At 41.8% G+C, this 15,000-nt stretch overlaps 1 protein-coding gene across 7 annotated transcripts in view; it reads right to left on the bottom strand.

Moving 5' to 3' along the window:
- The window catches only part of Csnk1a1 (casein kinase 1 alpha 1), a 46,611-nt gene extending 33,912 nt beyond the window's left edge, over positions 1-12,699 (bottom strand). For 4 of the 7 annotated variants that reach the window (XM_008837907.3, XM_008837906.3, XM_008837905.3 and 1 more), the window contains exons 1-2: positions 12,144-12,699; positions 11,443-11,549 (exon numbers count right to left, since the gene is read on the bottom strand). In XM_008837907.3, the coding sequence (XP_008836129.1) occupies positions 11,443-11,549; positions 12,144-12,266 (230 nt within the window). In that variant the 5' untranslated portion in view covers positions 12,267-12,699. The remainder of the gene's footprint in view (positions 1-11,442; positions 11,550-12,143) is intronic. The other 3 variants (XR_001872551.2, XM_017799320.2, XM_017799318.2) reach the window with 1 other exon arrangement.
- Between the last annotated feature and the right edge of the window lie 2,301 nt (positions 12,700-15,000).

Genomic DNA, 15,000 nt, shown 5'->3' on the forward strand with positions numbered 1-15,000 from the left:
ATCCATTATTATATATAATTAATATATGCTAATAAAACCCCTCATACTAAATTGCCAATTTTCAGGGCAACTGTCATTCTCAATTTAAACACTCAAACTCTGATTACCAAGCACCAAGAGCTTGAATATTAGACTAAGACCAATACTTACTAAGCTTTTTATTAAATTAATGACACATCATAGAAAAAGAATCAGTAATGCAAGACAGGTTCAACTACATTTTGATTCATGGTTAATTCTTTTTAAGAAAAACTAGAATAAATATAAGCAACTCCCTCTTGGTTTTCTGTCACCTTCATTAATTAAGGGAGTTGTGTGTTACTCATTCTTGTCCACATTTGCTCCTTCAATTGTGGTCTTTTTACTTTGGATATGAGATACCCAGAACTTTAGACCTAATCATCAAGCCCCCTACCATCAGAAAACTGAGCATCAAAGGTACTAAAGAGATGGATTAGCCATTAACAGTACTTACTGTTCTTGCAGGGGACCTGGGTTCAGTTCCCAGCACCCACATGGCAGTTCACAACCACCTGTAGCTCCAGTTCTAGGAGAACCAATGCACTCTTCTGGACACCAAGGGCTCCAGCATGCATACACATAAACTCACACAGGCAAACACATTTAAGACTAAAAAAGAGGGGCTGGAGCCAGGCATGGTGGTGCACGCCTTTAATCTTAGCACTTGGGAGGCAGAGGCATGTGGATCTTTCAAGAGTTCGAGGCCAGCCTGGTCTACATAGTAAGTTCCAGGACAGCTGGTGCTACAGGGAGACTCTGTCTCAAAAAGACTGAAAAAAAAAAAAAAAAATTTTTGTTCCCAAAGCTCAATGGTTCAGCGGTTAAGAACACTGGTTGTTTTGCAGAAGTCCCAGGTTTGAATTCTAGCACCCACATGGCAGCTAAAAAATAAATGAAATTTTAAAATTAAAAAAAAAAAAAACAAAGACTAAAAAAGAAAACCTAGAATCAAGCCACTTCTCTTTTGCCACTTCTCTTTAAAGTACAATTTGTAAAGATTAATAACTTAACTTTTCCTGATATTCCTTTGGGGCTTTTGTTAATTTTTCAAGATCTCTTTATGTAGCCCAAATTGGCCTTGAATTCACAATCTTCCTTTTGCCTCTAATCCCAGGCATGTGCTATGAAGCCCAATTTTATAGAATACCTTTAATGTGGTTTGAGGTCCAGGACTTTTTTACTAGAGAAAAACAATGCTTCATGTCTGCTGCAAAGTAGGTGAGTATAACCAACTAGAATCAAAAGCATTAAGAGATTAGACTGATTACTCCATACTGATCATTTATGGACATGAGCAGTGGCTAGAAAAAAAAAACAAAACATTTTACAAGTGGATATGGCTATCAAGGACTAATTCTAGTATGTAGATCAGGCTAGTCTATATCTGAAAGATCCACCTAGTACTAGGATTAAAGGCAGGTGCCACCACACTTGCCACAACCTTTTTTTTTTTTTTGGTCTTTTTGAGATAGGATCTCCCTGTAGCCCCCAGCTGTCCTGGAACTCACAGAGATCCGCCTGTCTCTGCCTCCCAAGGGCTGGGATTAAAGGTATGTACCACCACGTCCGGCCACAAACTTTTTTTAAAATGAAATTTTATTTACAAAACCTTTTTAATGGTAGTTTGCTGTGTTGGCTAGGCTACTTTCCTGGGCTGAAGAGATTCCCCAAGTCTCTTAGGGTACAAGAATGGGTTCCACTTTTTAACTGGCCAATTTTCCTTTTTCTTTTTGAGACAGGGTCTCCCTGTAGCCCCAGCTGGCCTGGAACTCGCTATGTAGACAATCTTGGCATCAATCTCATAGAGATCCTGCCTGCCTCTGAGTGCTGAGATTAAAAGCGTGCGCCACCACACCCAGCTCTTTCTTTCAATTTAATATACTTATTCTCTCATCAGTTCTGCCCTCAGATCTAATCATTCAAGCAAGTTATTATACTAACACTTACTGCTCCACTAGTGCCAAACCCAAAGCCTTTCATTCTCATCTTTTTCTTACCTCTTAGATGCAGACTACTAGTCTTAAAATTTACTTCTTTGAGCTTCAACAGCCCATTATCCCAATTATCCCCCTGCCCAACAAACTTTGAATTTCTAGAGGGGAAATGAGTGTTTACATTTTAACTTACTTTCTTTGATATAATTTGTATGCTAATCTTACTCTGCTCTAATCCCAGTTTTAATTCCATGATTTGGTAATTTATGGGATACCTTGCAACCTTAAATTCAACATATTTAACAAGTAAATTCACACACCCACTACACTTCCAAAATACGAGAATCAGGGGCCCCTTTCTTGTTTCTTAGTTGAAACCTCAAATTTTCAAGGTTCAAGTGATGTACTTCCAATTCCTCAAAACACACACACACACACACACACACACACACACACGCACGCACGCACGCGCACACACCCCATGCAAGACACAGTAGCCCATGCTTTTAACCTCAGCACTCAAGAAGCAGAAGCAAGCAGACTTCTGTAAGCTGGAGATCAGCTTGGTCTGTATATCTAGTTCCAAACCACCAAGGGCGAGATCCTTTCTTAAAACAAACAAAAAGCCCATGCGGTGGGTGCATTTAAAGTAGTTTTGGTTCAGGAGGCTCTTGGGTACATTCTCCTATACTGAAAACATAGACTGTCCAAATATTTTCCCCATACTACATACATTAATTTGGTTATGAGTGATCCATTTAACATTAAAGCTAAGTATTTGTGTGGGGGGGGTTATGTAGAGGGACAAAACTCAAATTCTGTACTAGAGAAAATAAACACACAGAGAAAAACAACAAACTATGACTGTGGTTTGATATAATTTTAGAGCAGTAGGCATAGAAAAAAGGGCACCAAGGTCTGGGTTGAAAATATTACACAGAGGAAAATGGAGGAAAAAAAAAAAAACACCATGAATATACAGGAATCTGAAAATTTTGTGCAGCTTGAATACAAAAATATGCAATACTTATAAAAGTCCTTCAGTAACTAACAAAAGTGGCCCAGAAAACCAACAATTGGGATTTAAAAATGGAAAGTTAATATTGGAGACAGCTCTGTAGTAGAATGTCTGCTTAGCATATTTAAAATTCTATGTTCAATTCTTAACACCATGCACATACCAAAAAAGAATGAGAAGCTGGTTAAACTGTTTATCTGCTAGAAAAGTAGCCAGAAACATACATAGCTTCTCCTTCTAGGTCTGTCAGAGGTTTTTTTGCCCTATGGCAAAAACTGCCTTTGATTTATTTATAATACTGATAAAGCACTGCTGAAATAAGGGAATTTTAAAAAAAGATTTAATCTATGTGTATGAGTGTTTTGCCTGGATGCATGTAAGTACACCACATGTGTGTAATGCTTAGAGGCCAGAAGAGGTCATTGTATCACCTGGAACTGGGGTTACAGGTTGTGAACTGCAACATGAGTGTTGGGAACCAAACCTGGGTCCCCAAAAGAGTAACCAGTGTTCTTAACCACTGGATATAGTTCTGAGTGATAACTTTATACTCTCTGCATTTTCAGACTAACAATGCAAATATTCCCAAATCTGAAAGCCCTTGCCTGAAATCAAAAGCATTTTAGTTAAGGGCTACTTAACCCATAAGGAAAAGTGTTTAAGGTTGGAGAACATTTCCATTAGAAACTAAGGAACTTAGCTGTACATACATCAAGCACTTCTAAAATTCAATACATATAGTATTTATTTAAGACTAGCACTTGCTATTCTTCTAGAGGACTTGGGTTCAGTTCTCAGCACCCACATGGTGATTAACAACCATCTGTAAATTCAGCTGCAGGAAATTCAGTGCCCTCTTCTGGCCTCTGCAGGCACTATATACACTTACATAAAGGCAAAACACTCATGTACAACAAATAAAAAATGTTTTAAAAGTAGTTTGATTCCCTGCACCCACATGGCGGCTACGAACCATCCTTAACTCCAGTTCCAGGGGAATCTGAAGCCCTCTTCTGACCTCTGCGGCACTGCAAGACACAGGTACACTCACATACACGCAGACAATACACTCATACACATAAAATAATAAATATTTTTTTAAAGTAAACATATTTTGAAAGCTAAATTAGTGCCTTCTTTATTTTTTAAAAAATATTTTATTTTTATTTTACATGTATGAGTATTGCCACAGAGGTCAGAAGAGGGCTTTGGATTCCCCTGGGACTGGAGTTAAGGACTGTGTGTAGCCATGTGGGTGCTGGGAATCAAACCCAGGTCCTCTGCAAGAACAGTCAGTGCTCTTAACTGCTGGGCCATCTCTCCAGCCCCTAGTGCCTTTTTTATACACCCACACAGTATGATAAGTGACCCAACACATTTCTATCTTCAAGACCTAGTTCTTTTCCTCAATGAGTTTCTAAAATGCATTCTTGTAGGAATGCGTATGAAAAATGAAGAAAATATATATAATCCCGAGCGCTGGGATTAAAGGTGTGCACCACCATGCCCAGCAAAGAAAATATTTTTTACGCCGTTTTAGATATTTTCCAAAATAAATAAATAAAATCAAAGTATTTGATGGTATGAAATTACAGTGCATCTTCTAGCACCATGCTAGATACATGCATGTCTGATATAGCTGTTCCTGAATGAATTTTTTAGCACATGTATTAAGTAACTTATCTGAGATGTAGTTTCAGGAAAAATGGGGATAGGCAGGGTGGGCAGAGAAGCAACGATTATGAAAACAATATAATACAGCTGCCCCAGACTTTGCAGCACATCAGAATCACCTAGAAAGCCTTAAATTCATGCCCCAAACCAATTACATCAAAACATCTGGTTAGGAATCAGAGGGTATCATTATTTTTAAAGATCCTCATTGGATTCAACATAAAATAAAAATTAGGAAATGATTAGCCTATCTGAAAGAATGAGGTCTATTCAAACTATACATTAGTTATGTGACTAGAAAAAGTAAGCACTCTGATACACTTGGTGGAACCCCCAAATTACAGGATTACTGTAGTGATTAAAAGAGACCATGTACAACTCCTGGATAACGTTTGACTCTTGTTCCTTGTTTCATTTTTTTCTGTGAGGACCTCATGTAGCCCAAGCTGACTTTGAACCTCCTGATTCTTCTGTCTCTGCTTCCCAAGTAGGATTACAGGCATGCGCTACCAAGCTTGGTTCTTCTTACCAGTCGATGGAAAAAAAATATTCAACCAACTATTTTATTTCAATAGTGCTTTTCAATGTTATCAATAAATCAAAGGCAATTTATACCTCGAAGGCCAAATTAGTGTTATCAGAGACTCAAAGAGGTATGTTTTATTCTCATTCTATGAATTTATATAAAGCATTTAAAAGCTATTAAGACCTATTTAGGTGTGGTGGTGGCCCTGTAAACCCAGCACTTGCCATTGCCAGGAGGAAGCCAGAAGATCTGCTAGGCTTGGCTACAAGAGATCCTGTCTCAAAGGCAAACAAGACCAATGTGGTCTAACAAAACAGCCAACATTAAAAATTACAGAATTCATTCCATGTTTAACTATAGCTTACTTTGACTCCCTGAATTTTCCATTTCTATTTAAACCCTTTTGTAATGGAACTTTCAGGGCCCCCATTAGAAGAGCCACAACACACCTCCACACCTTAAGATGAGACTATTAACCTGCAGGCTTTGTTTTGTTGTTTGGGGGCAGTCATTTATATTAATAAATAAAACACCAAATCTAAAAGAAACAATATGTAACTAGGATATAAAACACCCTAGCCAGGCATCATGATGTACATCTTTAATCCCGGCACTAGGTAGGCAGAGGCAGGCTGCGGTGGATGGCTCAGAATTGGCCAGTCAGGGTTACACAATGATACTGCCTCAAAACTAAATAAAAACCTGCCTTACGGGGGCTGGAGAGAGAGCTCAGCGTTAACAGCGCTGACTGCTCTTGCAGAGGACCCGGGTTCATTCGATTCCCGGCACCCACATGGCAGCTACGAACCATCCTTAACTCCAGTTCCAGGGACATCTGAAACCCTCTTCTGACCTCCGCGGCATTGCACAGCATGGGTGCACTCACATACATGCAGGCAATGCACTCATACACATAAAATATATAAATAAAATATCTTTTTGGTCTTTTTGAGACAGGGTTTCCCTGTAGCCCCACCTGTCCTGGAACTCACTATGTAGACCAGTCTGGCCTTGAACTCACTGAGATCTGCCTGTCTCTGCCTCCCAAATGCTGGGATTAAAGGCGTGCGCCACCATGGCCAGCAATAAATATCTTTAAAAAACCCTACTTTAAAAAAAAAAAAAATCATTGCCACAGATGGCAGCTTATCAAAGATTAGCAGTGGGTATATATATAAAATATATTCTTTATCTCTGGGTATACATTTGTCAAAATTTACCTAATCACATATTAACATCAGTGAATTTCACTACATGTAAATTATACTTCAACTTTTAAGAATTCCATTAAGCCATGTATCAGTTCATGCTGGCTAATACTGGCTGCATAAATAGTTAAGAGCCACCAAAGGGGCGGGAGAGATGGTTCAGTGGTTGCTGTTCTTGCAGAGGACCTAGGTTCAGTAGCCAGCACCCACCCACACGGCAGTTCACAATGGTCGGTGAGTCCAAGTTCAGGTGATCTGACATTCTCTTCAAGCCTTTTGGACACCAGGCACATGTGGCACACATATATACAAGCAGACAACCACTCATATACATATTATTTTTTAAAAAGAGACACCCAGGGCTGGAAAGATGGTTCAGTGGTTAAGAGTACTGGCTTCCCTTGCAGAGGACCTGGGTTCAGTTCTAACACCCAGATGGTGGCTAACAATCACCTGTAACTACAGTTCCAGGGGATCTTACACCCTCTTCTGGCCTCTGTGAGCACTGCACACATGGGTGCACTTATATACAAGCAGGCAAAATACATAAAAAATTTAAAAATTAAAAAAAAAATTCAATGTGTGTGGGTAGGGAGGGTATAATTCTGAATATTTATTCAATGAAGAAGCTAAATATGGTTCTTCCATTATCAAATTGAAAGGTGTAGAGTATGTGAGCAGGCATGATATGACCTTGACATCAAGGTGATAATGGCTCAGGAGAACTGGGATTCAGAAGACTCCTCTGGGGATTCAACAGTCTAGTTTGAATGATGATTGGGCTTTATACATCTCCTAGGGTTTTGTTAAGCTCAAAAATAATACCCAGCTTTATCTCATAAACTAATAGCATACTTTCTAGCATACTGTGAACTCAATTTTACACTTCGAGAGAAGTCACGTCTTATGCATCTAGTGATTGGTAACATATTCAACAGTTGTTTTCTTCTCTGATAATAGTGTTATAACCTTATTCATTATTCATAAGCTATATGCTTAGTGCCAAAAAAAAAAAATTGAAAATTGCTTAAGCTGCTGCTGCTTTTTTTTTTTTTTTTAACCACACTGGCCTCAAACTCTAGAGCTCTGCCTGCTTCAGCCTCACAAGTGCTGGGACTAAAAAGATATGCCAACACACCGGGTATTATAAGCTGCATTTAACAGTGAAAAGGATTAACTAGTATTTTGTAAATATTTTCTAAAATATTTGACATCCTAATAGGGCAAACAGTTGTGGATAAAAACCAAAAAGCCAGGGATGGTGTCCCACGCCTTTGGTCCCGGCACTCAGGAGGCAGTGGCAGATCTTAAGTTCAAGGTCAGTCTAGTACACGTAAGTGAGACCCTGTCTCAAAAACAAAAAACAAAATACCAAGGGAAGAGCAACTCTTCCATACCCCTAATCTTATACATGATTTTCCTATAAAAGTATATTCTACTGTTCTTTTACATGGCTATAATTTTCCAGAAACAGATGACATTTCTAAAATCTTGTATAGTACTGCTTGATAAAATAATATTTAATGGTAAGCTCTATATACGTATCAAATGCTGATAAAAGGCCTGCGCAGTTATCCTCTCAAACAGGTCTTACAAATCCAGAACTGAGGGGCCACATGACAGCTAACAACTGTTGGTAACTCCAATTCCAGGAGACCTGATGTCCTCTTCTGACCTCCATGGGCACTGCCTGACATGGGTGAACATAAAATACTTGCATGCAATACATTCATACACAAAAATAAAAAACTAAATAAAATATATTTTTTAAAAAAGGTCCAGAACCAAAAGGTCTAAGATTAACTAGGCAAGAGCTTTTTAGTTAAGGGACTCCTTGTTCATACATAGCCCTACCCAAAAGCTCAGCACATAAAACAAGTGGAAATAAGGTTCCCCACCCCCAGCAAAGAGTAAAATTCCCAAACATTTAGACTTAGATTTTTTTTTTGTCTTTTTGAGACAGGGTTTCCCTGTAGCCCCTAACTGGCCTGGAACTCACTATGTAGACCAGGCTGGATCGAACTCAGAGATCCACCTGCCTCTGTCTCCCAAATGGTGGGACTAAAGGCGTGTACCACCATGCCCTACCTCCCACATTTAGATTTTTTTTTTAAAGAATTTTTAAAAAGTCTGTGTGTATCCGTTTGTCATGTGCACAAGTACCCTCAGAGGCCTTATGAGGGCAGTTGTAAGCCACCTGACTAGGGCACTTAGAACCCCAACTCCTGTCCTTTGGAAAAGCAGAAAGTGTTCTTAACCAGAAAAATCTCTAGTTGTCCTCCCACCACCACAAATATTTCTATTCAGTAGTTTCCCACTCCAACAAAACTAAAAAATTAGTAAGTTTTGTTATATAGATGAGGAAGCTGATAGGCCTCATACAGGTTTAAGGGGCTAACTGACCCTAGATGACCAGTCAATACCACACAGCAGATACAATGCTCAAACATCCAAAATCTAACAGCACTGATTAGATAAGTACTCTTTCTGTTTAACATAATTTTTTCTTTCTTTCTTACTATTTAGCATTGGCCAGCCTGGAACTATGTAGACCAGGCTTGCCTCAAACTCAGACATTTGTCTCCTAGTGCTGGGATTTTTTTCTTTACAGAATGTTAATTCAATTCAGAGTAGCATACAGAAATAGTAATTTTAGGTGAGCTTTCAGTTGTCCATTTACAAGGGGCAAGGATTTAGTTTCTTATAATACTACGCAATTAGATGCCATCCTTTCACCCTTGATCTTTACACTGGAGGCTATACTTCTACTTAATTAGTCCTCCAAACTCTTCCCTCAAATAGGAAGAAGGAAGTTACCTATGTATGCCAGCTAATTTTGAGTCCTTGTTTTAGGATATCCCAGAATATCTTAAAACAAATCCTATAAACAGATTGTGTGTGCATAAACCTAAGTATGGAAGGGTGTGTGTGAAGGATGGGTAAATGTGGCAAAACTTCATTTTTACATTAGTGTCAATTAGTAGATATACTTTCCTATTTAAATTAAACTAATCAACTATTTACCAAGCAAATATTTATTCAATATACACTATGTATAAAAGATACAGCTGGGCGTGGTAGCACATGCCTTTAGTCCCAGCACTGGGAGGCGGAGGCAGGTGGATCAGATCGCTGTGTGTTCAAGGCCAGCTGGGTCTACATAGTGAGTTCAGGTCAGGTGGGACTACAGGGAGACCCTGTCTCAAAAAGGAAAAAAAAAAAGACAGATACAGCGAGTATACTATAAATAGGAAGATGCTGCCACCAAAACAAAAAACATGGAAATCGCTTACAGACTTCAAAACAAAACGCTGTCCTTTCAGGCTTCCCTTTAAAACCAACAAACTATATTTGTTTCAATGTACTTGTCCCTATCAGTGCTGAAATGAATGTACACTTTCCCCACCCTTACCTAATTACCACAGTCTGCCTTAGGAACCACTCCCAGAAGCCACTCTATTTTGGATGTCCTCCCTAACCAGTTCACCAACCTTTCTTCTTGAAATCTCACCTCCTTTCCCAGGAAGCCTTAATCTACTAGTCTGCTCACACATTAATTTATTCATGTGCTCATTCAGTATATTACTCATTGCCCTTATTGATCTGTATCTGTACTGTCTTCAAATAATAACTCTACCAGAAAAAAGAATATTAACTTCAGTTTAACAATGAAAATACTTCAAACACACTAAATCTCCCAATACAGATCAATCTTAAAAGTATTATATGACAGATGCCAAAAGCAAAGGACCTCATGCTGGATGATTCTACTTTTAAGAAATTCCAGGAAAAACTATAGCGATGGGCGCAAATGGGGAGGAGGCTGGTCTACTATCTTCCTTCATGTTAGAGAAGAGTTATTTTGGTTGAATGTCACCCACTACTTTGCTTAAAGTATGGAAACTGGAATAGAAGACAGTATGTATCATTGAATTCAATACTCAACTATTCTGTAAATGTTTCCTTTGAGTACTGTTGGAAAATGGTGGTTTCAAGCTAGACTTTTAGTCTCTATAAAGCTTCTTTAATCTCAAAAGTAAAATTAACCCAAAGCTCTTTACAATATCCACTTCAAAGAGAGCAATGATTTTAGACAGTCATTGTTCATTCTGGTAATTGTTTCTATTTGTATTCACCAATCTCGCATCACCCTCCCAAATCACAACTTCCTCTGTGTTACTGACAAAATAACTCAACAGGTTGAACTACTTAACAAACTGCAAGTTAAGCGCAGCTTTCTTTTATACAGCTGACCAGATTTCAGTTGGTGCTGTTCAAACTGCCTTTGCCATTACCCATAAAAACTTAGTACAAACTGAAACGTACCAAACACTACCATTCACAAAAGCAAAAGGTAATTAACACCCTGGCCAGGAGTATGAAGAATTTTAGATTAGAAGGATTCCACAATTTTATGTCGCATCTGCTACAGAGATCACATACTGTCTTACCATCCCCTTCCCAGCATCTCACCGCCTTATGAAGCTTTACTTTTGGCTTTTCAAAGGATTTATCCACTTAAGGCTGATAAAGGGAAGTCAAGGAAGCCTTACTTGTGGACCCAAGCTGAGAAAGGGGCAGGAATATGGGGTTGAGTCACGTCGTTCCGCCATTTTCTAAGCGGAGGAGGAAGACATGTTGGAACAAAAACACAACAAAAGAGCAGCCATTTCCCAGGCCAGCTCGGAGAGCAACCCGAACTAAGCTCGGTCACATCCGCACTTCCAATCCACTTCAGTGGACAAAAAAACGAATATCAAAGGGGCCGCAGTAAAGAGCAGAAGTCAACCCCTCGCGCAGGGATCAGAGACGACCTGCATACTTAAATGCAAATGAATGCCTCGGGAAGAGGAAAAATGACAGAACCTAAATAAATGGGGCAGTGTAACAAATTTCCAACCAAATGGGCTAAAATTTATTCAGTGATTACAGTGACTTCCTGGGTGGAACCTTGGAAACTCAATACCAAGACCCGGATTCGGCTGGTCCCATTACCTGCCTCTATCCGTTTCCCCATTTGGTAGTCCCTCTGTGACCTCTATGTGCTTAAAGGGTTCTTACCGTATGTGGGGGATGCCAACCCCACCTTGAAGAATCTTATAGAGTTTGCTCTCGTACAGCAACTGGGGGTGCCTGGCCTTCTGCGACTCTAGCTTCACTGCCACTTCCTGCAGGGGAAAGATGGGATGATGGCATCAACATCCCTAAAGATTCAAAGTCGCTTGGGAAATAAGACATTAGCAAGGCTTCAAATCGCCACTACAAGGAAGTGAAAGGAGGGAGTAAAAAAGCTAGCTCTTAACTACAGAACAATCAGCCTCAAAAGCCATTTCAGGGGACCATAACGAAATCCTCTCGTCCTCTAGAGTGAGGGGAAACCATTTATCCTAACAGAGGCAACCTCTGAAAGCATGGCGAGATTGTGAAGGAAACTGTTCTAAACGGAACAAGAACCCCAGGATTAAATATAGAAAATACAAAGAATCATGGGGAGTCACACGACTTTGCCCGGCTCCCTTTAAATAACGGCTAAAAGGGGCATTTGGAAGAAGCTGGGAACCTCAAGAGTTTACCCAACCTTTCTATGGGGTTTTTCCCTTTTAGGGAAATGGCGGGGGAGGCTGCTGAGGCAGGAATCTGGCTTGCTCTGGACTCCCCAGTGCGTGAGTGCACGCAGGGAAAGAGGCCAAAGCATTTGGGGGAGTGGGGTGAAAAAAAAAAACTGAGCGTTAACGACCGTCCCCCACACAGCGGGTGATTACCTCGCCATTGGTGATGTTGATCGCCAGATAAATGTCCCCGAAGGAGCCAGATCCGATCTTCCGCACCAGTTTATATTTCCCTCCGACGATGAATTCGGCCTTGGAGCCGCTGCTGCTCGCCATCCTGAGACGCGAAGATGGAGGCTGGGGCCGAGCCCCGACACCTCGACGGGGAGGGTGGGAGTCTCCCGGGCTGCGGAGGGCGGCAGAAGACGCGGAACCGAGGCTTTCCGGGCCTCACAGGGCAGAGGCGGTCGAGAGAAGCCCGCTGGCTCGGCTAGGTCTGGGCCAGGCCGCCGTTGGCGCGGGTGGTCGCGATGACTGAGGCTCGGCCGCTGCGTTCTGGGCGGCTGCCGCTCGCTTGCTCGCTCTCACAGCGATGTGGGGACTGGAAAGGGACTCAGTGGGTTAGGGCGGAGGTACCGCTGCCACCACTGCCGCCGGCTCCGGCCCGCAGGGACCCGTCACTCCGCCGACGCCGCCATCTTGTTCCTCCAGCTCCAGCCAACACAAAATGCCCCCAGTCCCCGGGAGCCGCTTCTTCACGGCGCAGAGCACTCTGGGAAAGGGATCTCCGACGCTCGCTACGCAGGGTCGGCGGCCGCGTAACTCGCGGCCCACGCTCCGAGCGTCACCCGTCAGCACCCAGCTGCGCCGGCGCCCTGTGATGTCTACTGACAGCGCACGCCTGGCGCGGCCTGCCCTCACCCCGGCCCCGGGCTCGGGTCCACTTCCGGCGGCTTGGTGTTCGGCTCTTGCTACCTGTTAGTCACTTCAGGTCCAGTGGGCTGTGCCACATTGCGCCTCTGGAGAGCGCGTTAGGGAGCGGTCACTCTCGTTTTCTTTGTAAATGGAAGCTTCTGTTTTCCTCGGGAGTTGGGTATTGACTTTTACTCCTAGTTTGAGGCTTTTTTAACCTTTGATCTATCTGCAGGTCCCTCCCTGGCGCCGTCCTTTTCCAGTGCAGTTTCTGCTGACAAGCGGTTGGCCCCTCGGATGCAGAGAGAGAAGCCGCTGTGGGCGAGCGGGTTTAGGGTTAGGGCTTCTGATTCAGAAGGGCCCAGCGAATCACTCCTGATTGGAATTTGCGCTCCATCCAGTGCTGCGAACCCACTCCTTCCCCTGTGATCTTTCAGATTCAAGAACAACCTGACGTTGGTCTCACTATATGCATGGCTCTAGGAGTACGCTTAAAGAATGTTTCATAAGCAATGTTAGTGATGTAATGAAGAGAAAAAGTTAACCGTGAGAAAATTGCGCATAGTAAAGGTTGTTATACCCTGCCCCAAATAAATCATGTTTTGGTCATATTGAAAACCACAGTATTGATGCAAAGGGTACAAGAGTATGTGCGTACAGCTTTTGCAGAAGACCTGAGTTCATCCGCAGCACCCATATCGAGTGGCTCAAAACCGCTTGTAACTCCAGCTTCAGGGGCCCCAAGGCCTTGGACTCAGGAGCTCATACCCACACACTTAAACACAAAAGTAAAATATATGCCTTTAAAAACGAAATTGCCGGGCGTGGTGGCACACGCCTTTAATCCCAGCACTTAGGAGGCAGAGGCAGGCGGAGCTCTGTGAGTTCCAGGCCAGCCTGGTCTTCATAGTCAGTTCCAGGACAGTTGGGGCCTACAGGGAGACCCTGTTTCAAACCGGCCAAAAAAGTAGCATCCCTCCATGACTTGTGCTTTAGCTCCTGCCTCCAAGTTCCTGCCTTGAGTTCCTGCCTTGGGCCCACTGATGAACTGTGACCTGGGAGATGTGAGCCAAATGAACCCTTTCCTCCCCAAGTTAGTATTGGTCAGAGTGTTTTGTCACAGAGTGTTTTGCAATTGAAGGCAAAGTAGAACATATAGCAACATCAAGCACATTTGAGACATTCTTTAAACATTTACTTTTTAGGAATTATTTACCGTAAATGTATTTCAATTAATTTCATTCTTTGAACTATTTGTTCCTTTGACTCATGTGGCATCTACATTCTAAAGTTAGGAAAATTCTATATATTTACTACTCAATGATTCCCCTTGCTCCATCCTGACAGAATCTCTTTATATAGCCTAGCACAGGATAGCCTCTGACTTGTGAGGCTCCTGCCTCAGCCTCACTGAGTGGTGGGATTAAAGGCAGGCAGATGTTTATTATTCTTTTCCTTATAAAAGTAATTTAAGGCTGGGTGTGGTGGCACACCCCTGTAGTCCCAGCACTTGGGAGGCAGATGCAGGTGGATCTCTGAGTTTGAGGCCAGGCTGGTCTACATAGTGAGTTCCAGGCCAACTGGGACTACAGGGAGACCCTGTCTCAAAAAAATTAAAAAAAAAAAAAAAAAAAAAAAGTCTTTCTGCAGTGAGCAGAGCTAGAGTCATGGAGTATGCATGTGTGTGTGTACGTATTGGAGTTATAGGGCCATAAAGCATACAACATCGAATTGTATTGAAATAGTCCTTTACACTTAAGGGCATTCTATAGTTTACTGACATCATACTTCCCTGTAGGCTCTGAACTTGATCAGAACTCTACAAAGAATTTCTTCTCTTTGATGTCTAGGTAGAAAAATGAGTGGTTTAAGACCTTCCTATGTACCTGCTAGCCCCTTTAGCCTATGCTAAACTCACATTTAGAGATTTAAAAAAAATTTTTTTTATGTGTGTGAGTGTATTGCCTGCATGTAGGTAAGTGCACCAGTGTCGTGCAATGCCCACGGAGGACAGAAGAGGCCGTCAGATCCTCTGGAACTGGAGTTACGGACAGTTGTTAGCTGCCATGTGGATGCTAGGATTCAAACCCGGGTCTTCTGCAAGAACAACCAGTGTTCTTAACCATTGAGCCATCTCTCCAGCCCCACATTTAGAGGT

Source organism: Nannospalax galili, unplaced genomic scaffold, assembly GCF_000622305.1.
Source record: "Nannospalax galili isolate Female #2095 unplaced genomic scaffold, S.galili_v1.0 scaffold19, whole genome shotgun sequence".
Classification (NCBI taxonomy): Eukaryota; Metazoa; Chordata; class Mammalia; order Rodentia; family Spalacidae; genus Nannospalax; species Nannospalax galili.